This window comes from Pezoporus flaviventris, unplaced genomic scaffold (assembly GCF_033815535.1).
Source record: "Pezoporus flaviventris isolate CSIRO_AGI_PZ_B2104156 unplaced genomic scaffold, CSIRO_AGI_Pfla_v1 ptg000029l, whole genome shotgun sequence".
NCBI classification, from domain to species: domain Eukaryota; kingdom Metazoa; phylum Chordata; class Aves; order Psittaciformes; family Psittacidae; genus Pezoporus; species Pezoporus flaviventris.
The window spans coordinates 10,064,100-10,090,667 of NW_026892577.1; the positions used below are offsets into that span (position 1 = coordinate 10,064,100).

The 26,568-nt window shown below is 40.7% G+C and overlaps 1 protein-coding gene across 4 annotated transcripts in view; it reads left to right on the forward strand.

The window, feature by feature from the left end:
- NT5C2 (5'-nucleotidase, cytosolic II) overlaps positions 1 to 26,568 on the forward strand; it is a 65,904-nt gene that overhangs the window by 7,470 nt on the left and 31,866 nt on the right. For 3 of the 4 annotated variants that reach the window (XM_061458845.1, XM_061458846.1, XM_061458847.1), the window contains exon 2: positions 17,017 to 17,137. In XM_061458845.1, the coding sequence (XP_061314829.1) occupies positions 17,017 to 17,137 (121 nt within the window). Of the gene's footprint in view, positions 1 to 17,016; positions 17,138 to 21,033; positions 21,111 to 26,568 lie in introns of those variants that run through there. The other variant, XM_061458848.1, reaches the window with a different exon arrangement.

The window sequence follows — 26,568 nt, forward strand, 5'->3', positions numbered from 1 at the left end:
AATCAGATGCAGGCTGAAATTTTCCCAAGCGAATTTCCAGCTTGTATAATAATAATAATAATAATAATAATAATAATAATAATAATAGAATGGAATTGCTACTCCTTGACATGTTCAATTCCTAATGTAGCTTGAATTGAAAGTTAACAGATGCTCCCTAAAACCACTAGAAATATTTATCCTAGGCTTTTTTTTTATAACTTCCAGGGGAATGTTTGTTTTTGAGAAAAACAGAAGCCTTAGTGTGGTGTTTAGTGGCAAACATTGGGGTGTTGTACTCTTGGGAAGCATTGAAAGGAGTGTTTTATTTCCTTTGCAAATATACTAGTATATTATTTTTGTATCGGAAGCAAAAGGGAAGTAAACTATGAAAATGAGATATTTTAACTGATGCTTATTGAAAAGGAGATAGGTTTATTGGTTCAAATCATACCTATTATTTGCAGTTCAGCTTAATGAAATAATGCTCCGGTTAAAAACTGATAGATGTGCGATTAGCTCACAGCATAAGCTGTTATCTGGGAATGGCTGCAGAGTAGGTTTGCAGTGCTCCCAGATGAACTGAGGTGATGTGCAACCTTTGAATCCTACAGAAATTGTAAGCAGCAGCTTGCGGGGAGGTACAGGAAGAAGAGCTGACTGCAGCTCTGCTCTGAAAACCGTGGGCAAGAGACAGAAGCGGGGTCATGCAGTTGCACTCAGTGAACCCATTCTTTTGTAGGAATTTGAAATTAGGGGGTGCTGTGGGATCCATGTGGTTCAGTACCACACAACCTGCTGTTGCTTGGCCGCTAATGAAAACCCTGCAGAGGTCTGTGATGGCCCAAAGTAATGTTACCACCAGCTGCTTGGTCTGGGGAAGGTGAATTAATGGTCTACAGCCAGGCTGCAGTGGAAAGTTGTCATAGGAACTGGCTTGCTGTTCGGCAGGGCCGTGCCTTGTCTTCACTCCTTTGAAAGAACACCTCAGTAACTAATCGCCTCAGGATAAGAAATACTCATATGCCATCCAGCGCAAACACATGGAGAGAGTAAGGCACTACAGCTGTACCCCAAGGGAAACTGAGGACAGCGCCATATGTCAGCAGAGGACAGCCTGGGGATGAGTTCACCGTGCCTGCTCTAGGCCATGTCCCTGCCTCAGGGTGGCTTACAAATGCTGTGTCCTGATATAAAACAGCTGTGACTTTTTGGCAGTGTGAATAATAGCACAGAAAACTGAACAGAATGTGCCCAGGAGTAGAATTGTGGTCTCGCTCTTCAGGGTGTGTTTGGGATGAGGTATGTTACCAAGTCAGTGCATGGGAATTCTTCACTTACTGTCTGTACTGCATCTGCGGTGTAAATTTGATTTATTAGTGTCAGCGGCACAAATATAATATGAAATTACATTTGAAATGGCTGCGATCTGGGTTGGACTAGGTGGTCTCCAGAGGTCCCTTCTAACCCTAACAATTCTGTAATTCTTCAAAAGTTGGCTATCCTGTGCTGAAGCATATCTTATTCTTTGAGTACCTTCAAAGTGCACATTCATATAAATATTTCCTATTGTGAAATGTCTGTTTTGTGCTTCTAAAGTAATGACTATTATGTGTCATGGTTATGATACTCATGGCAATGAGCTGTATTTTGCTTTTTAATCATTATGACTTCTTAATTGGAATGATTCCTAAAACCTTGGACTGTGTAATCCACATAGAGAGCATGTATAACATGAGTCTGCTTTCTTAACACAACTACAGAGCAAATCCACCACGTACAGTAAATAGAAATTAATGTATGGTAAATAGACCTTAAAAAACATCTGGGAAAAAAAGCGTAGATATTTAAGGTAGCCACTGTAAGCAACTGATAATCCAAACCCGCCTGCAGAAGTATAGTCATGAAGTCTCATGTGTTTGCAGGGCTAAAAAGGAGCGGGGAGACCTGCCTGTATGAAGCTGTACTAGGAAAAAGACACTGTATTATATGCCAGCATAAGATCAAGAAGGGAGCCTAGGTAATTCAGTTTAAGAATCCTATAGCAGTCTGTGTTGAATTTTAACTACTACCTGAATGTGTGACCATGCGTGCACCTTACTGTAAGGTCAAAAGCAAATTTGCTTTTACTTCCTGGACAGTTGGGTCTCCAAACCTAGGGGTAGTAAATGGCTTTGTGCCAGCCCTCTTAGGCCTATCACTTTTTCAAGTCTGGTACAGGGCGGTAGAGGCTGAACTTGTTGCTTGCTGGTGACCTTACGTTATCATCCTCTGGCCATGAATATCTGCTGTAGGATTTGGCAGCACAGCCAACCCTTTTATGGTAGTTTTGTAAGAGCTGAAGTTCTGACTAAACTGGAGAGGTTGGAAACCCCACTGTGATTATCTGCATGCTACCTTCTCTGAACATGTAAGCAAGAAAACAAGTGGGTTCTTACCCTGTGCATCATGCCAGCTGAAACTGCTTCAAATTCTGCAAAGATGTGAGCTCATTAAATGTGGAGAGCAGGAGTCACAGCGATGAGATACCTATAGAAATGCTGCTGGGTTGAGAGCAACCTTTTGGGTTTCTCTTTTGAAATTACAGTGCGCAGAGTTTCTGTAGGTGGATGGAAGAAGAAAGGAAGACCCAAGGATGTAATTTTAAGATTTAGAGGCTCCAAAATGAAGTAAGTTAGTAGAAACAGATGTGTGGGAACAATGTACCCTAGTACTGCTTGTGCTGTACCCATCCTGTAAATAAGAGGACAGTTGCGGTCTCCAAAACTACCATTCTGGCTCTTTTCACCACAAGTGATTTATTTAAAAACAAAGGCTTCTTGAAGTCATTATGCGGTGCAAACTTAATTTAGTTATTCACAGCTCCCAGCTGCATTCCAGATATTTTCAAACAATGACTTATTATTTTGAATATACACTTACTACAAGATTATAATTTAACTTTGCTTTAGCACAATTGGTTCAGAGGAAGGGGTAAAACAGAGATTTCCTGTATGGGTTTCTGTGGGAGGTTCTGCAGTAGAGTGGTTTTCCACTGTTTACTTAAGAACAGGCCTTTGGATTAGCTGGCTTTGACCCAGGCCTTGTAGTTCTCCCTGTGAACACTGCCATAATACATACAACTCTTAAGATACATTCTTGATGGATTTTCAGGAAGCAAATTCTCACTGAACCCTCAGGAAGGTACACTTCCCCAAAATATTTTCCAGCCGGGGTGGTCCAGCTTTGGCAATCGTGGTGGCCAAGTCTGGGTTGTAGGATCTTCTGGGTGGGTTGTCCCTTTCTTTTGTGAGCTGCTGCCTTTCGCCTGGCTGCAGCTGCTGCCTGCACTGCTGTGATAGCAACAGCTGTATTCCAGCTGTGTACATTGGGTTCAGGTGGAAGCGCTTAGCTGTTCAGGCTGTCGCTGGAATCAGTATTCCTTATCTCCTTTGGAGGATAGTAGCTGTGGATGGGAATCAACTCATACTTTACTCCTTGGACTGCTCTCCTCTTGGCATTTGCATCTAATGTGTAGTGCATCTGGCCGTGGTGTATATACAAGAGAAACTTTCTAGTTGGCTTCTCAGCTAACCTAGAAAGGAAGGTAAATTTGAAAGATTGCAGACTGATAGTTTAGCATAGCACATACGAAAATCTCTAGGTCAGCTGAGTTCAGCTGGTGTTTGGGTTGATTCAGTTGGTGTTGAGTTGCACATAGGCATGCATAGCTAATAATTAGGGACATGGGGTCGGAGAAGAGCATGTGAATGTTCTGCCCTCAGAAACCCAAAGAGGTGCTGAGTGAGATTTATGCCAGTGCTTTGTAATCATAACACAGCAATTACCAATAATAACATACGAGAGTAAGTACTAGTAAATGGCAAGCTGCTTAGGTAATTTTGGAAGTTAAGTAATAAAACCAGTTGCACTTAAAAATAAACAATATTTTTAGATGTTGATTTCATTTGCTTTCTCCATCTGAGATACCTTGTGGTTTTTTTTCCCCAATGGAAGAGCTGAACATGTTGGCAAAAGTCTTTCAAATGTTTCTTTCTGATCTTTTCAAGGCGTCTTTTTGGATATTACAGAGAAATTCCATTTCAAGTCTATGCAGAGACATATGTGGCCTTTGAAGTCACAGGGAAGTGCTGCAAGATCTGGTCCTGAGTGTGCTGGTTAAATCGTGTCCTTTCTGACACCCTATGCAGTATTCACTGAGACCTTTTAAGAACAGATACGCATAATAGCTGCATAGTTATTTCTTTTTCGTTGCTTTTTCACTTCCACTTTTATATGTTACTCTCTGTGTGTGCTTTTAGGTTGGGATAGGTTCATTCGTTAAAGAAAACACTGATCAATTGAATATAAGTTGCGGGTGCTCTGAACACCAGTTAGCTTGAGGCTGACCCTGGAAACAGCTCTTCCAGTTAGTTTCTGTAGCTTTCCCATCATTGAATACAAGTGGCTGAGTGAAGCTGGAAAGAGGAATTTAACGTAAGCAAGCCAGACTGGTAAATCATCTGTTAGTTCTGCTGTCTGGAAACTGAGGCAGGAGTCAGATTTCATTTTCCGCTTCATGTCACAAGCATCAGTTGGACCAGTGATGTTTAAGGCAGGTCAGCAAGGCAGTGCCTGTTTTGAGTCTTCTGATGCTTTAGGATGCTGCATTTCTACATGGCTTTCCTTTGTGAAATGAAACATTGCATAAAGGGAAGTATAAGCACATGGATAGGGTCTCTCTGAAGGGAGATGTGGTCAGCAGACCTTTTTCATCTGTAATCTAAAGCAGGGCTGCAGCTGACGGGATTGGATAGAGCTCTGCTAGGAATATTGATTAAAAATGAACATTTGCTACCTGAAGATGTAAGCGGTTCAAGAAAGTAGATACAAGCCCCCTCTTCTGTATTCTTTGTAATACTTGCTCTACCCAAAAGTGTCACTTCTAATTAGTGACTGGCATTCCAGATGATCGTCCGTTAAGTCCTTTTTAGTTAATAACACAAATTCAGCCACTAGAAGGCATTAGCTTTCCTGTACCTTTAACCACTCGGTGACTGCAGACATCATGAGCAGAATGTGTCTTGCACGTGCTCTGTTGTTTACTAGTATCCTCCTTATAGTGGTGTTGAAATGGGATGATTTTATAGAGAGTATATTAAAAATTGTCATTGCTGGAATCATGAGCAGATGTGGTATTTTATGGGCAAACTTTATACTAATTGGAAAGAGCTTTACTTGCTGTGATCTGAGATCATAGAGTCATAGAATGGTTTGCATTGGAAGGGACCTTAAAGATCATTTAGTTCCAACCACCCTTCCACAGGCAGGGGCATGAAATAGCCCATCTGTAGCCTTCACTAATTTGGGGACATTTTCACTTCTGATCCAGAAAAATAATGCTGTAGCCTTTGATTGATTTTGTTAAAAATGCATCTATCATCTAACCTTTTCTAATTTTTTTTATGTGATAATAGATTAGGTAGGCTCTTAACCTCTTAGTTGACATGTTTTTAACTTCTCTTGCAATATTGCACTAGCAGTTTTATGAGCCAAGAACAAAAAACTCTGCTTGCTAAACTTGAGCAATCAGTAGGGAGCAAATGGTGAAAAGCTAACAATGTTTTACTCATCCACCACTCATTTTTTCTTCACAGAGTAGATGTTAACAAAGACACTAATAAAAAGCACTTTTAGTCCTCATAAATCGATGTGTGCTGCTGGGGTCAAGAACAAATAACTGGAAAGGTTAGGACATGTAGGGAACTCTCTGCCCATGTTGTGACGCTCAGAGCCAGGCTGGGATTTTTTCAGTTGCTGTTTTGAAAGCATTTAGAAGGAGGCATTTCTGTGTCTGCACAGGAGGCTTTGTGCTGGCTGGGTATGTGGTCAGGCTTTTTTTTTGGGGGGCTACAGTAGGTCAGGTAACATGCTGAAAAGAAGTCCTTCTCAGGCAGTCAGGACTGTTGTACTGCTCTGCTTGGGACAAACAATTTTAAAGGCTTTTTAGAACCCGGGGGCTCAAGCTGTTCATTAAATCTGCAGCAGAAGCTTGACTGCACTACTGAGTATGTCTTCAGGTCTACACCCAACAAGATACTTGAGGTTCCCTGAAGAGACCACTCCTGGCCAGAGGGAAGGTTCAAGTGTTGGGAATTCTCGCCTCTGGTTTTGGGGTAACAGGGACCTGCTAATGATGCCTTCTTAGTTTTCATCAGTGTTCTCTTACCCTTCAGGCTTCTTCCAGGTCACAGCTAATGGAGTAGGTCTGTCACTTCATCCATGTTTCTTCTGAGTGCCACCTGTGCTGCTACAAGTACAGAGAGAGCACTATGTGTGTCCTCCTCAGCTCCTGCGAGGGAACGGTCTCCTTTGGCAGCAGGAATGATTTATATTGAAAAACAGTGAACTGAAGGGACCATGGAAAGATGACTGTGTTTTCCGCAGATGAACCTAGCGGTTTGTGTTTTTCTTGGATAGGGTAGTAAGAAGTTTCCGAAGAAAAGAAGTTGATACGGTTGGAAAACTGTATAATGTAGGCCTTTGGTATCACTTGATAAAGCTGAGACAGTTGGGTTATCAAAGAGAAGCCAGAAACTTAGCAAAAGCTCAAAGTCATCATAGATTCAGTTATTTTACTGATGAATTAGGTTACATAGGTTGCGTAAGAAATGCTGTATGAATTAGCAGTGTCTTGGAGAAACATGGGTATTCTGCAGAGAAAGTATTTGTAAAATTAATTTACTTGTACAGTTTCCTGTAGTGGTGCCTTGGTACTACACATCTGTCAAGATTAAATGAGGTTTGGGGGCTGATAACATCTAGGTGGGAACACTATTGTGCCCTAAGGACAGAATTGTAATTTCATTTGTAATCAGGCAGACTATAATTACTATGTTTGCCTCTGATTAAAAAAACAGGTCAGAAAGGGAATGAATTGTGCTCTTTTATGTGGAGGGGAACTTTGCACTGTAAGAGCACTTCAAAACACCTACAGACTTCACATTCCCTGGTTTTTCATCTTTGTGCTTGCTCCATTGGTAGGTCTATGTAGTTTGCTTCTCATTGGCAAGGAGCTGCTGTGTGGGTCTGTTGGCTAAGAACAGAGCACAGGAAGGGTTTGGGGTATACACTTTCCTGTCTCTATGCTGAGTGATAAGTACATGTCCAACCTCTGGTTTGGGGAGAAGGAGGATTTCTGTGTGGCTCAAGTGAGGGGTGCCTGTGGTTACTGAACTAGGAGGAACATAGAGGAGGGAGTTGTGCTTCTGGCCTTGGTGAGCATTTCAGGAGAGTTAGAGCCAGCCTGGGGTGATTTTGATGAGCTGAGCCTGGTTGCAGAAGGCTCTTGCCTTCCTCGCTTGAAAGACTGGGTAGTCTCAGGAAGGACATCTTGGAAGAGAGATGGTAACTTACTAACAACAGAAGTAGGAAGCTAGGGAAATCTGTAGTAGGCTAGTATACATCTGGACTTCTTTGTGTTAGGATAATTGAGAATCAAGAACCTCTTTATCTTCATGGTGCCTTTTACAGCTGAGGATATCGTTCTTTTGTGTTGTTTGTATTTTGTGGACAAACAGCAAGTTGAAAACTGGCTGAGTTTTGCATATGAAGTCTGTGCCCTTGCTAGCTATTACGGCTTTCTCTTCTGTGTCTGGCTTAGTTCCACAGTCCTCAGCTCATCCGTCTTCTTTTAGAAAGATGGGTTTATTTGTCAATAATCTACCTCTTATTTTGGTAGGTAATATCTCAAAAGGAAAGGGAACAATGCTAGTTTATGAGCATTTGGTAAGTTTTTTCTTTGAAGGTGGGAGAAGGGAATGGCACTGGAGAAGGAAACTCTTAGCAGAGAAAAGTTCTCACCGTTTTTGGCAGAGCAGCTCTCAGAATTACTGGATCATCTTCAGTTGTTGGTCTCAGTGTTTGTTTTCAGCAACTTTTTTATGAAGGAGGAGCCAATGTTACCCAGTTCAAGCATGCCAGCTTCTTCCCTCAGCAGCATGTCCCTTGGTGAGTGCTGTGTCCCTGGGGCTCACTCTGACTAGCCAGCTGGCTATCAGCGTATGGGCTGAGTGAAGGCTGGAGGGACATGTAAACTCGTGTTTCCAGTCTGTGGAGATAGTTCAGATGCTGATTCTACTGTCACATCTGTTTATGTAGTGCATAAGCATATGAAGAGGGCCCAGCCAGCATGGAAGAGAGTTCAAGTGTCTCTAAAATGTTATCCTTATTTTTCCTTTTACTTTAAAAGATTAGGAAAAAACCCCAGAATAAGCTTTTGGTATCTTTGCTTTTTCTATAAAATACTAATGAAGCAAGGATGTGATCTTCAGAGCACAGTTAGTAAGGAAAGCCAATAAATATGTCCTTCCTCACCTTCAGTGTTCAGAGATAAAGAGGAGTTCTGGCTGTTTGCGTTATCCAAGCTGACCCAGTTGCATGCCTTCAGAATGACTGTGCTACTGATTGGAGTTGTGCATCTCAAATACTTCGTCAGTTGCTTCCGCGCTTCTGGAAAGGCCCGTTAATTCTGTTAAGACTTCCTGAAACACAGTGGAATCTAATGAAAAGCATCATTGTTTTGTAAGACCATGATCTGCTGCCAAAAGAGCTACTGTTGTATAATCCTTAATAGCAGGGTAGAGTGGCAGTCATCTCTTGGTTTGCAATTGGTATGTGGAAGGATGGCTTTACAGTTCTCTCTTCGGGGATGGCACGTCTCATCTTGTTCTCTCTTTGGGAACTGTAACTCACAGAGAAGTGCTCAGTTATGTTGTGTTGGTTATAGAGCCTTGCACAGGTTTGAACACCAAGTATTACTTAGGGGTGACAACCTGAAGGGGGTGGAAGAAACTGGCAGTTTCCTTTGAGAAGGGAATACTGAGTACCAGGGGTTATATTTGTCTGTTTTTGCTGGCAAGTTCATTTGTTGCTAAAGATGGTTCAGGTTGTTCTGATGTAAAATAATAGAGTTGGAATAGAAAAGTTTATCTTGAATTTCCTTTCTGATTTGCAGAATTCAGTGTGTTCACTTCCATGCTGACATTTCTGTCTTTCATGCCATTTATGTTAACCCGCAGCTTGGCTAGCATGCTGTCATGCTTCATCTTTGTCGCAATGATACTAGTATTTGCAGATAATCAGTCAAACACTGAGTTCTCATTGTGGATATTTGCATCAAAGCCTGCCTGCCAGTTTTCAGCTAAAGAGCAAGGGAACTCTTTTCTTTAGGGAGGACTGTATTACAGCAAAAGGATCAAATTCATCTCTAGTTTTCATTCTTTCAGGACGCTGTGCAACCAGAGGAATTGCTTACAGGAAAAGCAGCATGAGTGAAACATTTGAATTATCTTATGTGTTTCTTACTGGAATTTAACAGCTGGAACCAAAAAGCAGTGAGAACATCTTAGCCAGGTCCATGCTTGCTATTGGCAGGCGCTCAGTCAGGCAGCGGTTTAGGAGCCGCCTCAGCAGCAGAGATTGCTGCAGGCTGCTGAAGACCTTTTCCCAAGGAAGCGAGTTTCCCAGGGTTTTTAGGTTGCACAGTTCATGCTGGTGTTTGTCCATTCACCTTCTCTACAGGTGAGACCTCTCTGGAGTTTTCTTCCCAGTTATTGCTTGTGCCTCAGCCTCTTATTCACTGATACGTTGACTTACAAGGTGAGGAAGAGTCACCTGAGGCATGATACTCAGTTTCACTCACCTGCTGTGTAGCTCAAACTGACTTTTCTGCATTAATTCTTGACTCTGAAAAAAGACTGATTTAAACGTCATCCCTTGCCCCCTGCAGTTAGAGCCCTTTGATGCTGGAAAAACTATTTCAGAAATTTGTTGTTTCATAATTAACTGCCCTCTATTAGTATTTCTTTTGTGTGGATTTATTTAATTTCCAGGCATGGGCTCTTCTTCTGTCATTGCTATACTGAGAGCCCTCCACAGTCACACTGTTCTCATATGCATAAATGCTTCTAGACTATTTTCAAATCACCTGCAGAGCCCCTCTCTATAAACTGGCAATCTTCCCCTCCATCTTTACTCTCTCTCACAGCTTTATTCTTTCCTTGATATAATCAGTATTGTTCTTGAATGGCGACAGCTGGCTGAAGACAGTTTTCCAGCAGCATTTGCAGCAGTGACAGATAAGCACATGGAGTCCTGCTTGGTAGTCTTGTACATTATATTTGTAGGATTATATTTGACCTGCAGTCACAGCATTTCTTTGAGAGCTCATGTTCGCTCATTCTTCTCTGTAGCATCACTCTTGCTCTTCTGGATAAAGGCTCACATTCCTTAAGTATGGTCCTTCTTTTTTCCTAGCAGCAGGATGATACAGGGCACATCAGACTCGGAGAAGTGGAGAACACCTCTAACAAGCTGTTTGTGTAAGAAGCAGTATGTTGGAAACAACTAAAATGTTAATTCTGCAGGAAATAGAGAAGCATGAGCTATATGCAAGCTGGAAAATATGCTAATTAGCTCACTGGAGAATTTGTGGTTCCCATTTCAAGGCCGTAAGCTGGGTTACAGATAGATGAGGAGAGTGGATGGTCTCATGATACTCAGGGTCAAATTTGAGGTTTGCTTCTGACAGAGTTGCACTGTGGATTTCATAGTTTTCCAGATTCCTTTCTAACCATCCGTGAAATTGATGATAATTAAATAATGCTTAAAATATTTTAAATAACTAGTGCTCCTTGGAGTTCCTGAATGAATAGAACTCCTTGGATAGAAATGGATGGTCACCTGAAGAAATTCCACATTTATCTGTGTTTTTTAGTGCGTGTAATGGGTCCTGGATTATTACTGAAGCTCTAGGCACTGTGCAGCCGCTCTGTGGATATGGTTGTCAGTAGAAATAGTCTGATAAAAAAATCCATGTAAAATATATATTTAATATGTAGCCATTACTTTTGCATCTGGCTTAATGACAGAGGTAAAATTAAGCCTGAAATTAAATAAAGTCCTGTAATAAGCCACATGAGTAGCATTTTCCCTTGTTATACCTTACCCATCAAGAAATAACCTGTGAGTTACCATCATCTATCAGTCAGACCAGAATCAATGAAGTATGGCTGGGAATGCTTTACGAATTTCACTAAAAGCATGCTCTTGGAAAAAGCAGCTTCACTGTTGTCAGCGCCGTGGTGGTGCCCAAGAGAAGCAGCTACACCCTTCCTGCGGGAGGGCTCAAAGCCGGTGTTGCAAGCTTGGTGGTGGGAGAGTTAGTACCATCAGTGGGGCAAGGAGAGTGTTATCAATCCATTGTAATCAATGGTTCTTGGTATAGCTGCAGGTATACAGGCTTACTACTGTAAGCTCAATACTTGTGCCTGTGGTTAACCTTAACAGGTTCTTAACAGCAGATCTCTACCTCCTTAATTCCCTGTAATGGGCATCCAGAATTATGCTGCTTAAAGCCAACCTCAGGTATTCATTATCATGAGCTTTGAAGTGTCTACTTTAGCTACTGCTAAACTCGGGACAGGAAGTAATTAAATATTCTAATAGGAAGAGTATATTTTGTCCTTCCTCCCATCATGAGCCTGATGCCTTGCTGTCAGAGAGGCAGCCACACAGAATTGGAGGTTCTTCAAGTAAAGAACTTTAGGCACAAGGAGAAATAAAAGAACTCAATTTCTTGGTTTGGGCAATTTACAAGCTTCACTACTTATCTTTGGAAACTGTGGCTTTCCAGTGTTGCCAGACATCTCAAGTCATGGACATGTTAATTTTTCAAAAGCATCAGTAATTGAAAACACCTTTTGGAAACAGTTTAGCATTGGCTATTAAGCAGAAGCATCGGCAGTAAAACGCAGAGTGGTTTGAATTGTCATCCCAGGGTTGTCCGCGAGAGGGAAGGAACTATGTGAACTGGGAAGGAACTGTGCAAACTAACAGAGCTAGTGCGTGAAGCTGCGATCCAGAATAAAATCGGAGTGTCATTTGGCATCCATGCAATCCCTGTGGCTTGGAGCGAGTCAGAATGCCACTGCTTCAGGGCTTTTGTCATGCTTAAGTACAAGTAGTTCCCAGTCTTAAAGAATTTGTAGGCATGATCTAGATACCCATTGTAACTAATGCCTTGACCAAGACTTTGTCTTCTAATTCTTCATTAACTGAATCCAGTGTTGTCCTCTGCAGTACATTTTCTAGGTTTGCCATCAGGAAAAGCTGATGTAGCCTAAAATACATGCAGCTAATTGTTTTAGGGTTCCTGGGGAGACTTAATCAGACTGGATCCTTAAACGTGTTCATTTCTGTATTGTTTAAAATTCTCATTGGTAGCAAATTGAATGGGATACACTTTGTTATCATCAAGGGATTAACAGACTCTCGTCTTTAAAAAAAAAAAAAAAGCAAAGTAAGCAAAGTAGAGCCATTTCTTGAAGAATTCTGCCCCTTCTGCATTATTCTTCATCTCTGTTCAGTGCTGCCTCACCTCTCTTGAGAAGATTTCTTTTTAGAAAATCTCCTTTTAATTATCCTTAGCCCTCCAAAAGTGGGACCTCCACCAGCTTCAGCAAGCTCATTTATCACAAGACTTCTTGTCTTTTTTCACATTGTACTGGTAGGAGGTCAAGGAGCAGTTTGTGCTGTTTTACAGCATGTTTTGATGGTACTCCTGAATTCTGTGATCATCCTGACTTTTCTGTACATCTGGGACCTGTAGTTCTGAGTTTTCAGGAGCATGGTTCACTGCTCCCTTGATGAGGACCCACAAAGCTCCTTGAGATGGAGCAGCATTGCAGTGGGGAGCCAGGAACCACTGTAGGCTTGGCAAAGGCAGCGCAAGATTTGTCTGTACACCCACAGCCTCTGACTAGACGCAAAGCTTTTTAAGTAGCTAATGTTAGGTGTGATGATTCTTCTCTCTATTCACTTTCCACTGTGCAGGTACATGTGTGGGTTGTACTGACATGTTATTAATGATTCTTGAAGCAGAATGTGTGAGAAGAGGCAGATGTAGTGCATGGCAAATCAGCGTGAGTACGCTACAACCTTGGGATTGGGTAGTGATGCTTTTGTTTTCTGCTATATAAGCTCTCGGAGAGTATCCTGGAAAAAAGTGGGATTGTCACTGCTGTTTTGCTCATCTCTCTCTACATTTTAGTGTGTTTACCTCTGATTTGGCATTCCGTCATCAAAGTATTAAACTCAGAAATAATGCAGTCAGTGCATTTAAGCTGAACACATCAAGTGCAACATTTCTAGCTAATTGTTGGACAAAAAAGATAAGGAAAATAATACTAAAACTTGAAAGGGAATGCTTCTGGACGTGTTATTTTGTTATGTATGAGTACCTGGAAAAAGTACACTATGGATAATACTTGAAATCAGCCAAAATCTGACAAAAGAAGCAAATGGTCTTATGTCAAAATATGTGCTAGTTATCTCTTGTTCTTTTGGACCAAAGCATATGTGTTTCATAGTAGCTCTGTATCAAAGCTTTGAAACTGAGATTTTAAATACTTTGTCAAAATGAACCCTGTACCATAAACGCTATCAGATGCTTAATTAAGACTGCAGTAGCAAGGAGCATGTTTGCAGTAAATTATGGAGAGGTGTTCTGGCATGTTTTATCTATGTAAAGGTTTCTATTTTTATGTGAAGCTATTTACAGATTATCGATTTCAAAAATAGATTTGTAACTAAAGAAAGATGCATTGGATTTCACTTTCTCAGAGTTGAGAATCTTGCCTGGCTGGCTGCCCGCTCTCTTAGATGTTTATCCCAGTGGCTTACAAGTGTATGGAGTTATTCAGCCCTTCTTATTTTGCTCTCTCTACTTAGAAGAAGGCATTTATATTCAGGGATCAGGTCCCAGGTCTCTTACCCACACAGGTAGGCTCATCTTCACACCTTTGAAGCATCAGAACAATTTCATTGAAGTCTGTGGGATGTTTTGTGTGAGTAAGACTTTTGGGTGGAAAATATCCATCACAGTATCTTTTGTCAGTTGTTACTGTTTTATTTCAGAGCAGTAAGCTATTGTCACAGTGCCAGTGGAGCCTGCTAAGCTGTAAGGCTAAGCCTTTGAGTTTGTGTAATAGAAAACTTCAGCATAAGATTTTTTTTGTTTATGCTGTGTGAACACTAAAAGAAAGATTTTAATAAATAAATCAGGGCAGAAGTAATATCTTTTATTAGAGCAACATATAGAGTTTGAAAACTTAGACATGCTTGTGTGTCCAAGGTCTTGTCTATTTTTTTCCAGCCATACCAGTTTGTCTAATAAAAGATACTGCCTCTGTCTACAAACCTTGTCCTGCCTATGAACTCTGTTCATCACAGCTACAGCAAAATACTGCTGGATTGTTAAAATAATTCAGGCCTTTTTTGCTTATTATGGAAACTCAGATTTTTCTGGTTTCTTCACATCTCAGCTTTTTGAATCCCAGCACATATGAAATGGTGCTGTCTGGTTTCTGCTACTGTAGGGGAGGGTTTCACCATATAGGAGCTCCAGCAGCTGCACCACTTCCTCATTTCAGAAAGGATGCTGTAAAAGGTAGCCTGCTAAAATTCTTCTGCCATCTGGATCTTAGGGTATTTTGTATGATACTACTGGTGAACTATCAGATGTCTGGCATGGATGGCTGCTGGGAGCAGTCTTATCCTAGTACCTGTGTCAGCATCTCTGATGTGCTGTGATGGTGATGGGAAGCAGAAGTGGGAAGAAGAGGCTGGCAGAATGGAGTCTGGCTTTGGCTGCGGGTGTAAATCTTTCAGTCTTGCTATGTGTCTGGCTGGGTAAGCAGAATAGTGTAGGCCTCCTAAATGGCAGGAAGCTTGGATTTGGACTTGTTTCAGCTGGAAGACCTGGAAGGCCCAGAGCTGTCTTAAGCGTCATAAGACCAGCCGTGCAATATTTTTTTCAGAACTATTTAACATGCCTTTTAGAGGCCTTAAATGTATATGTCTTTTGGATCTGAATCTGTAGCTCTAGGTCGGTAGCTTTAAAATAGCTCCATGTGAGACCAAGGTGGTGATGATCTGGACCATCTTGAGATATCCAAGGGGTAGATGCTTTTCCAGCCTCTGGGGACACAAGCACTTCGTGTGATTGTCAGTCTTGAGGTCATACCAGATCCCTCACTGTGCTACATACCTCTTCGCTGCTGACCTGGAATTTGTCACTTCAGCACAGCCGCTGCTCCTCTCCCAAGGACTGCTGCAGCCCTTGCTGCCGTAAGGAGCATTTCTGTAGGCAGTGCTGTGTGTTTGAAGTGAAACATGTTGATGCCTGGGGGCTGTTTAGTTCTGTGCCCTGTGCTGCCTTCCATCTGCCTTTGACCATGGCTTAAATAGTTGGTAATTACTTATAAGCCCTTGATGTTGGTGGCCTGGGCTATTTTAGAAGCTGCTTCTCCCTGCATGCCCTGTTGTGGAAGTTGCGGCTGGCTGTAATGGCCTGTCACCCTCGCGCTGTGTTGACCTCCTCTCCTGGGTGTGTTGCAGGGAATTTGGAGGGGGAGAGCTCTCAGCTCTGGCATGCAGTCCCTTGGGCTGCCTGCCAGGGCCTAAATTTGGTGACCTTTAGGATATGGCAGAAGATGCGTTTGTAAACCTTGGTTATAGTAACTGGGAGACAAGCAGAGAATGCTGGAGGAGGGAGGATTTACAAGCAAGCTGTTTGCCCTCTGTTTGATTTTTATGACCAGCAACTAGTAGGTAAATAGACTAACAAATGCTGTGATAATTGCAACTGTTGCTCTTTAATCAAATTTAAAACTAAAAAAAATATACAGATTTCCTCTAGGAGAGCGAGCACATGCGTGGCCGCTGAAAGTTCTGTGACTTCTGATGTTGGTCTGGACACTCGCTCTACTCTCTACTTTGATGAAATCATCTAGTTTCCCTTCCATAAAACGAGGGCAGTCATATTTTAAAGGTGTCTAGAAATGGTTTCTGTATCATTATCCCTGTAGCTTGTGGGTGGTTTTGTCTCTTTTAAGGAAGAGCAAACAAGCCAGGCCCTGTGGTCCAGCAGTTGTGTGGGTTACACAAGAATATGGTTTCATGTTACACCTAATTTGGTATAACTGTGGGATGCGTCTCCCATCCTGTTCTTCACACTGGCTCTAATGATAACCATTGTGGCAGGTTGAGCTGGGTTCAGCCTGCTGACCAGTGGAGAATTACCCAGGTTTTGTTTGCTTTTCATCTGTTAGTTTTGATGGGGGAGGATTTGGACTTGAGAGCTGAACGGACTCAGTGTGTGGCTGCTTCATCATCCCACCTGGTGCCAGGGACACAGCAGGATATGCATCTGGGTGGAAATGGGGGGCAAGAGGATCGCCCCAGTGTGTTAAAAACACAATTGGGAAAGGTACCCCTATTTCCTCACTGCAGGGCCTTCCTGATGGGAAGGACTGTCTGGTGGTTTGGTTTTGACAAGCAGGACTTGTGAAAAGGGTGCAGATGTTTGTGAATGAAGGTCTGCTGGTGAAATGAATCTTCTGGTGATTGCATGGCTGGTGTTACAGGTTTGCAGTGTGTTCTTGCTCTATTTGAATGTGGCTGACCTGCAGAGGACAAAGGATCATCTTTCTACTTTCTTTCCAAATGTTTCTGTTAATTTAGCATCAGTTTGAAGTTTTGTCTTTCTTAGACATCGAATGGTCGGGGACAAGGCTCTATTTTTGCTGTGTGGTAAAAGTGGGAAGGTCAGTCCCCCCGGGGTTTTTGGGGTTTGCCCTGTCTCATTTTTCTCATGTACAAAGAGTGGGTTTTCCATCCCCTATAGCTAGTGCATATGTGTAACTCTAGGGTCAAAAATGAAACAAAGTCTGTTTCTAAATGCATTTTCACCACAATGGATAGGAATGTCTTTGTAGTTTCAACCATGTGCAAAAGCCTTCCCAGCTCTCTGTTTTAACACCCTATCTCATCAAACTTCTTGGAGAAAAGTGTCTTACTTGACCTGCAAACTCAGATCATTCCACCGGGTGCTTTGCAAGACTTCCTGGGTGGCATTGCATCTCTTCATAGCAGGAAACAGATGACTTTCTGGTGAAACAAGCCATGAACCAAGCTTTTCTTTTCTGTCTCTTTCAGAAATAAATAAGCATTTGAAGATGACGACCTCATGGAGCGACAGACTCCAGAATGCAGCCGATCTCCCTGCAAACATGGATGGGCATGCCCTGAAAAAGTACCGACGGGAAGCCTATCACCGGTGAGTCGTTCATGTAACCCCAAAACTGAAGTGCTGAGACAGAGGGAAACAACCTAAGCATAAAAACCACATTTCTTGGGTTTTGCTTGTTGGTAAAACAGAAAGGTACATTCTTACCTTCCTTGTAGAAGGGTTAGTAGAAGGGAACTTGGAATATAGCACGGTATTGGCCTGAAGGAACTTACAAACAGTGGAGTTGAGATACATGTACTAGAGCAAGTGAGGGTATGCTTTCTTTAATCCAAGTTAGATTTTGGGCTAGAAGCTTTCAAGTCAAGAAATACTCAGCATTGGAAGTGTTACAGTAATTATTGGAGTGCACACTGGGAGAGCATAGCCTTAGGCACTGGAATGCACAAATATGAATAAAGAGGAAATAAAATGAGATCAGAAATTAAGTGTTTGAGAATTATATCTAGTATGCTAAATTGTGTGCACCACAGGTGCATGTGGAATCACTAGGCAGGATCTCAGCCTCCTTTCTGTGGTAGATGTGCTTAAAACCATCTTTGCTGTAAAACAATTTTAGTCTAAATAAACAAGACAGAGTACAGAATAAAAGAAATGTCACTCTTATATTTGGGAATCAAAGTATAGACACTAAATTGTTTTCACAAGATCCCATTGGAGGTTTGGTTGAGCCAAGAATTTAGCCCACACCTCCCAAGATTCCAGGTACAGAGCATAAAAGATGGATACAGTCTGTATCCTTATTATATATCTGGACTGTTACGGGGCTAAAAACAACAGCATTGAGTAATTGTCAGTATTCTGATTGTGGTAGGTGTATTTTCAAAGTTTAGCTTGTTTAATTTGGGAAGTCATGCAGTGTGATTATCAGAGTATATTCTGCGGGAGTTGGGGAGACATATGTCTGATACAGAAACAGAAAAAGAAGTCAAGCTTCCCAACCTCATGCTTAAATGCCACGTTGCATTTGTGATTCATATATGGTGGTATTTATGAGGAAGTATTTGAAAATGTTAGGTATCTCTTGATTCTCCAAATGAAATATAATATGAGAAAACTGCATTAGCATCATCTGATAGGCCAGGCTGTGCAGGGTGCAATATCTGAGGATAGGTAATGGATCCTGTGATGAATTTCTGAAGCTTTTCAATTTCCAGTGAATATGTTTGGACACATGTCTTATGTGACAGCATTATTTGAGTCTCTCTGTGTCAAGTGTTTTGTCAGACATAGAAATGTCTTATGAATGTAACTATATATGTCATGTGAAAAGCAAGGGATTTTTTACCATTCCCTGGCAAAGTCTTCACCTTGTTGAAGTCGTTGACAGGTTTACATTTGTGTCACAATTTTACAGATGATTTTAGTTGTGTTACTCCTGATGTAGGCTGTTGGAAACCAAGTCAGAGTAAGGTTTGTTTTTTTTTTTCCCTGAAGTATTTCCTCAACATTTGTTATGGTTAGGTGCTGACAGTTTGCTAAGTGTTGTACAAGATCCAAAGGAAGCAGTACTTATCCTTAAGAGCACACACATTCAAGTTCTCATCATATTTACCTTACTCTTTTAAGAAATCTTTACTTTCAGAATTTCCCTATGGAAGATGAGAGTTCACTCATATAAAGGAGTGTTTCCCAGTAGGAGCTGGGATAGGTAGTCCAAAATTAATCTGTGGTACAGTTTAAGTGCCCTTTTTTAGAATCTAGAAATGTCTTACTCAAAGCATACTGGGCAGAAATGTTGCTAGCACTTCAGATTTTCATGGAAAGCACAACACTGGATATACATTAAAGGGAGACACGTGCTTTTTTTAAACTACTATCCTCTTTTAAAAAGAGAGGGAGGAATGGGAGAGAATAAGAGAACCCAGTGCCAAGACTGTAGTATAAATCTCTGCTATTAATGGCTTTGGTGTACCAGTTTCATGGGAGTTATTTTGATAATCTAGTATTGTAAGAATCTGAAACAACCTCATTCCAGTGGCAGTGTTGTCAGATTTCTATTTCTGGTATTTTTTGTGATCTCAGTGTTAACAGATGTGATGTTACTTGAAAGGTAAGTGCAGATTCAAGGAAGGACTTTTAAGGATAAAGAAGGACTGAGGTGTTTCCTCCTTGTTGTTCTATAGTATGTATTTTTTAGTATTTTTATGATTGTTTAGATGTGGAAACAGTCATCGGTTCTGGGATATAAGTTTGTTTCAGTGAGGTCCAAGTATGCTCTGACTCTTGGATTATGCTAAAGCACTGGCAGTCTTATGAAAAAAAATATGAAAGACAAGGCATTCACTGTGAAGATTATTTTCTTTCTCTTCCTTTTTATTTCTCTTCCTCTTTCTTTATCTTTCAGTCTCTCTCCTTTTTTCTGTCTCTTTTTATTCTTACTCTAGGAGCTAAAGGGAAAACCCTTGAAAACATGAATCTAAAGTGACTTAGAAGCAAAAACAATGAAAAAGAACACTGAATTTAAAACTGTTACTTTTTGAGTTTATGTTTTTACCTTAAAGGTGGTTCCAGTGATTTTATGGACCCAGTCCTGGAAGGCTGAAGGAGCTTGGCAGCATTTGCAGATGAGCATAAATGTAAAATGGAGCTGGCTTTTGATAGCAATGTTGGAAGCCCAATTGGGCTCAAAGTCATTCATTAGGATTTTCTAAATGCTTCTAGTAATGCGTGGTTTTCTGAAGTGTGGAGTTTTAAAAGCTTGTTTCATTGTTTGTTTACTTCATGCTTACCTAAGTATTGGCGGAGATACCTATACCAATGGTTTTAACTTTCCAGTTCTCATGAACTATGCCAGATTTGATATGCTTGAGTTTTAAATTCTGAAACAGCATAAAATAAAGCAAACAGTTTCCAATATAAGCAAAATATTTACCTTAAAAACCAAAAATAATGTTGTTGTGGGGTGTGAAACATTCAAAAAAACTTTACTAAAAAAATAAACTCTGAAGATGCCACTCTAATAGTCATATTTTACTGTGGTTGTTCATACTAGGAATGTGTTTTTTCAGGTGTAGCGCTTCTTATTGTATCATACTTGATGGATGGATGTTCAACATATCACGTTGTTGGCAGAAATCCCAGCTGAGACTGGTTTAACTGGTGTAATGCATACTGACTCAGAGTACAATGACTATATCGTAATTGTGTCTGAATGCCATAGGCAAGAATGTTCAAAATCAAATATTTATAGCTGTTTTCCTCTCATAGCTGTTTTCCTCCCCAGAAGTTTTGCTTGGTGTTTGGATCAGTTTGTATAGCTGCTTAAGAAATTGAGGTTACTGATGAAGTAAGAAATTGAGGCTACTGATAAAGTAAGCAAAACTTGTGAATGTGAACATGTATACTGTGCTGCACAGAGGCTAGAAAAGCAACATTGAGAACCAGAAAAGTCTGTAGGGGAGGAGAAGTGGTGGGGATTTATCTTCAGGGTATTTCTGATGACTTTAACTAAGACTTTCAGTTAGATAGTGTTACTATCAGCCATGAACCTTGTTATACAACATTGTTGGCGCCTGTTGGAGGTGAGGTCTAGAGATGAATTAATATACAAGCTAGATGTTATTCATTCTCTAGCAGAGGTCACTGGTAAGAGGATACTGCAATACTGTGCTATTGGCAACATACATTTGAATTCGGAAATAAAATGGATGTGTAGTTGTTAGGTGGCTTTTCTTTAGTGTGTGTGGTTGTGAGGCCACCTCCCTCATGCACTGCTTGTTGACTTTTCCGGGTAGAGGATAATCACTAGATCATTTGTTCTGGAGGAGTACTGTCGTTTAACGTGATTGTAATTAGGCAAGAACTAGGTTGACTCTGAGCCACCAAATTGCCCTAGTGTCTATTTTTTAACTTGGAGTGAACACTTCTAGGCACTCTCTGGATTATCTCACATAGCTCTTTAAGGTTTAAATAGCAACCACATCTAGTTAAAGCAAATAATGGAAAAAGTTGGTGTTCCATCCACTCTTGTTACTGACAGTTACCAAGATGCAGGAAACAGGTATTTGCATTTATATTTATTTATTCTGGTTTTGGTTAAACAGGGCAGTAAAGCTGAAATGGCCTTTTTGTTAAACATGAGGACTTTGGGATGCTTTTACCATTTTGCATCAGAGTAATTTGAGACTTCTCATCCTGAACATGGGATTTCTGTTGTTGTTTTAGTTTTCTTTTCTTGCTCTCTTGTTTACTGGCTAGCGCAGGGGATGTGGCATTGTTATTCCTAATCCTAGTTCTTCTGCTGACTGGTCATAAAGTATTGAATAAGTTGGTTCATAGTTTTGTGCTTCAGTTTCCTTTCAAAGCATTTTATGGTGGTAATCTGAGTTAAACAATTTAAACTGTTAATATACACTGAGATTCTGAGTAAAAAAAAAAGGTTATATACTTTAATAATGACAAAGCAAAAGGATTAACAATTGGTTGTCTTGATTTTGAGGGTTAAAGATGTTTTTTAGTTTGTTCAAATTTTGAAACTGGGCTATTCACTGCTAATTTAGTTTTAGTTTGGTACTGGATCATCAGCAATTGCTAGAGGTGGGAATGTTATATACTAGGCTAAGAGGTTTGAAACTGCTTATCCATTTGGGTAGGTGTACATAAAGTCTCTTTAAAATTCAGTTCACTGAAGTGGCAAATGAGAAAAAAATCTTTACCAGTCTGAAAATGCTCTTTTCGTCAGAGATGTGTGGTATTTTCATGTAACTGTACATGAGGTACCTCTGTAGGCACTGCTGGCTATAGTCTGTTCTCATATGTCTTGATGCAGTCTCCTTGGACTCGTGGTGACATGCATGTAGCGGAGAGCAGCGTGTGGCTCTCTATTTATTCTGCTTTAGTGCTTCAGACATGGGAGAGAGGAGGGAGAGGGAGTGCTAAGGCGGCAGAATGGGCGAGCTTACGAGAAAGCAGAACGCTTGCCAAATTAATAATAAAGAAATTACATGGAAAATGTCCCATGATCCCTAGCCTTAATAGTTTCACAGGGCAGACGGGTGTTATTTTGGGATGGAATCCATAGTGAGCTTCTTGGCACTTTGCTGTTGCCTGGGAAGAAAACCCAAACAATGGAAACAGAAATGGCCAAAGCTATCTCCTTCCATCTGATTCCTGCTGAATATCAGAGGGAAGTGCTCATAGTCATGTTTCTGGATACAGCCTCATCAGACTTTAAAGTTCCAGTTCTAACCTGATTTTCCAGTTTTATGTCACTACAGTTTTGCAAGGACGGTTAGTCTTGTGAAACTGTAGGGCACTATTTGGAAATGTTACTAGAAGTGGCCAGGTTATTTTGATGCCCTTCTTCTGTGTCCCCTATCTGATACTGTTTCATCTGCTTAAAATCATCCTGATCCCAAACAGTAGCTCTAAATATGACTGCAAACATACTGACCTATTAGAATATTCCTCTTTGGTTGAAGAAGGAATAAAATGGAACTCCAAAAATCTTAATATTGTAAAAAAAAAACAAAACCTAAATGTTACGATAAATAATAATATATGGAATGGTCATTGCCTGACTAAAGAGACAAGGCTTATCAAAAGAATGATTACATTGAGTTTAATAGTTTAAAGTAGTCTTATTCCTTATCCCCTCAGACAGGTACGAGAGTATCTAGCGCCCAAAGACAAGACATCCTGATATACGTTAGTATCTTCTTAAGGTTGCTCACAGGATTTGTGCCAGATAAGTAAGGTCAGTGAGGGATTCAACTGAGTTCACTGCTGTTGGTAGAAGTTACCTGTAACTGGAACTATAATGTCATGTAGTGAGACATCTCCCCCAACAACACAACATCTGTGGACTAGCTAGTAATACTGAGAACATTCAGTTATCATAAGATTAGTGGGATTTTTATTTCATTATTAGCCTTTTTTAAATGCCTGTGGGGAACTTGGAAATGGGAGGCTCCACTTGGTACCTCGTATTTCTTTTTAACTCTTCTAGCTTATTAAACATGGAAGTTGTCCACAAAGTGAAGATTAACCAAAGTGTGTGAACTTTGAGGAAGCAGGAATCTGAGCCTTCTGGCTAATTAGTTCCTGTTTCGTGGCTGGCTCAAGCCCAACTGTCCACCACAGTCTTCTTTAAACACACATGTAGGTCATGCTTAGCAGTTCCCACTGTATTTGCTGGTTCACTCAGCGCTGTTGCAAGTTTATGTGTATTTATTTAATTTCCAGTAAAATATACCCTCCTGACAAAGTATGATTCTTGCTGAAGGCATTTCCAGACACATTTGGAAAATCATTATTAAAGTGCACTGTTCCAGAAACCTTGCCTCACATTGTTCATTTTCACCCTATGAGGAACTGTGAGCCACGTGCCAAGTTCCTCCTTAGTCATATCATTCTGTGCATTTTGTTTTATTTTGTTGGTCATATTACAAGAATATTATACATGCAAATTTAATTCAGGGCACAGAATACTTCTGATATTTTGTACAAATAAAATAAAAACATTTCTCTCTCGGTCTGCATTCACTTCTCCCCTGTGTTACTTGAGAAGAGTTGGGATTTAGGTTCCTGCCTTGGAATTGATTGACAAGAACAGTAACAAAACTGAGATCAGTTCTCTTGTAAAAATATAAAGGACTGTGAATTGAAGTGTTGAGGATATCAGGGCTCTGTGACTCTTTCTGCATGCTCAGCAGTTCCTTCTTTCTTGCAATACAACACATTTTTCTCTTATCCAGCACAATTCATAGAGCTCTAAAAGAAAATAAATACTGTCATTGAGAGCCTTCTGCTAGGCCAAATTGCAGGGTTTAATCTTTGAGTAAGAGCTCATTAGAGAGGAAACGTGCTTCATGGTTTTTCTTAAACAGTTCAAGTCCATTTTTCCAAAGATGTGGGTCTGCTAAGCCACCCCAAGTCCAGGCTGCTGTCTCTCCACTCTCAGCTGAGCCCTGTGCTGGCTCAGGGAGCCCATGGGACTGGATATGGACCCTCAGCCAGCTTCCCCACAAGCACCAACTGCTTCACCCACACTTCACAGGGAGTGCAAGACTTTGGTTATTCGCAGGGCTATTCCTCAAAGCAGAAATATGAATCTTTTTCATCCAGAAGGAAAGAGATTCTATGAAGGCAACAGAAGGACAATGTCCTATTTAAGAAGATGCTCTGGTTGCAGACGGGTGTGGAGCTGGGGAGTTGTGTTTAGGCACCTACCTCTGCCTCTCAGCACAAGGAATGGGGAAGGTGTTCTCATGCTATGCCTGCTGTTTAATTTGTCTTAGTGCCCAGAACTGTTAGATTTTTAAATCAGCTTAATTTTTAACTCCAGTGCTCCTATTTAAAACAAATATGTTCTGGAAAAAAATCCCACCAAACTCAGGGGAACAGGAAGTGTGATTACTTGTGACTGTCAAGTGGAAAAATTCTGGATCAGTTAGTTTTCCTCTTATTCTGACTTTATCTCTACTGCTTATAATCTGGAAGCTTCTTTGATTTTTGTTCATCTAGATGAGCTGTTAAATACTTGTCATCTCATCCTTTCCTTTAGAGACTAGAGCATCATTTCTCTCAGGTGGTTAGGGTCCTTAAGGTCTTAGTGTTGGTTTTGCTTTATAGTCGTTAAAAATAACTCGTTATTTCTTTATAGCATGTCTTCTGTGAAGACATTACACTTTGGTAGCCAACAGACACATTTGACTGGCTACAAATCAGGCTGAGAGTACATTTGATTAGGATCTAAGCACAGCTTTGAAACGGCTAAGTCTGCAGCTTCTCTGCAGCTTCTGAGAAGCACCTGGATCTTCCCAGAAACTGCCGTGGTGCTTTAATCTCAGCTTTTATCTTTAGTTTCTAGGGTACTGCAGATATTACTACTTTAAGTAAACCTTCTGTATTAAGCTAATCAGCTTCTGGGAGTAAACATTTATAAGTATCTCCTTAGCCGCTTGTGTCTAGGGGGGGCACTGTCCATGGGAGACATCTTCCTTTATCAGGATTTAAACTTGAGGTTCTGAGTGCCTGCAAAATAACCCAATATCTGGGCCTTCACAAGAGAAGTGGAATTGATTCCTTTTTTTTTTTTTTTTGGCCACAGTTTAGTCTGCTATTTAATCTGTCAAGGCATATCCAAGTTTAAATCGATTAAAGTGTTCTCATTTCCTGTCCTGAACATGTTGTGTAATAGCCTACTTTAGCTTTTTAAAGTGTTTGCTCTGCTTCATTCCAGCGTTGGTTGGTGAATTAATTACCACGTCAGAGCGGTCAGTAGGAACCTTGAAGTCTGCCAGGTCCTGTGTACTGTTGGGGCATGATTAGACCCTGCCACATATGGTTTCTAGGTCATAGGCAATATTTACAACTTGGTGGAGACAGAGAGATCTTCACCAGCTGTTGCCAAGAGGGGACTGGTATAGTAATTTTCATGTTTAAGTCATCAGACTTATTTTGGAACAAAAAAATGCTAATAGATGTTGTTCATTTCATTGCCTTTAGTAAACTTTTCCAGATTTTCCGTATCAACACGTGCTTTTTGGTTTGTTTTTAGTCCCAGGGTTCAGTTTGTAAATACTCCAAAAGCAAGCAATGAAAAAAATGTCAGCGGCTTAGAGATCTTTCCATGGTTTTTGGTCATTTTGGTGTTGTCATCATCTAAACATAGGCAGGCTGTACTGGAAGAGATCTCCTGGGTCACAGCTCCCTTGTTTTTGCCTTTCACAGGCGTTGTCGTATTACCCTTTTTATAAGCTCGTCCAGCTTTGCCTTAGTGTTTCTTTTTTGTCCTCACATGGAAAACTGTTCCCAAATGTTGCAATTCTGAAAGGCATTTCTGAGCTGCTTTAAATTTTCCTTTCTATTCCTGTCCTCTTCAGAAGGATGGAGAACTGTGCTTTAGGGGTTAAAGTTAAAGGCAAGAACAAAACTGGACTCTTCAGGTTGGACAGAAAATGTTGCCTCTGTTTCCTGGAGACACGTTATTCCTTAAAGCTCTGCACTTTCAGAAACAAACTGCACAAACATGAGTTCATAAATTATGTGCTTGAATTGGCTAATAAATAATGCTTCCTGGCATCAGCAGCAACAGAATGTAATCATCTTCATTATACAAACTGCGAGACTGTGTTTAGTTCGAAATAGCATTTTGCATTAGCCGCTTGTAAATCACAGTTATCTCAATGTTAAGACAAACACGAATTCAAACTGCAGATTTGGATAATTTGCTCCACCTAATAAAAAGCCAGACATTTCAGGAGTAAATTTTAGTGATTTACGATCCCAGCTTGTATTTCCAAAAGGCGTTTCTTTACCAGTTTCCATTTTTTTCCCCATCACTTTGTCTTATTTAGGTAATACATAAATCTATCAGAAAAGAGCATCATCTATAACCTCTGAGGCCCCTTAGTGACAAGCCCCATTGTCAAAGGCAGGCACTTTGCCAGGAAACTGTGACTCCCAGAGAGAGTGTGCAAGGTTAGGGGGAACGTACACTATTGCCAGAGAAACTG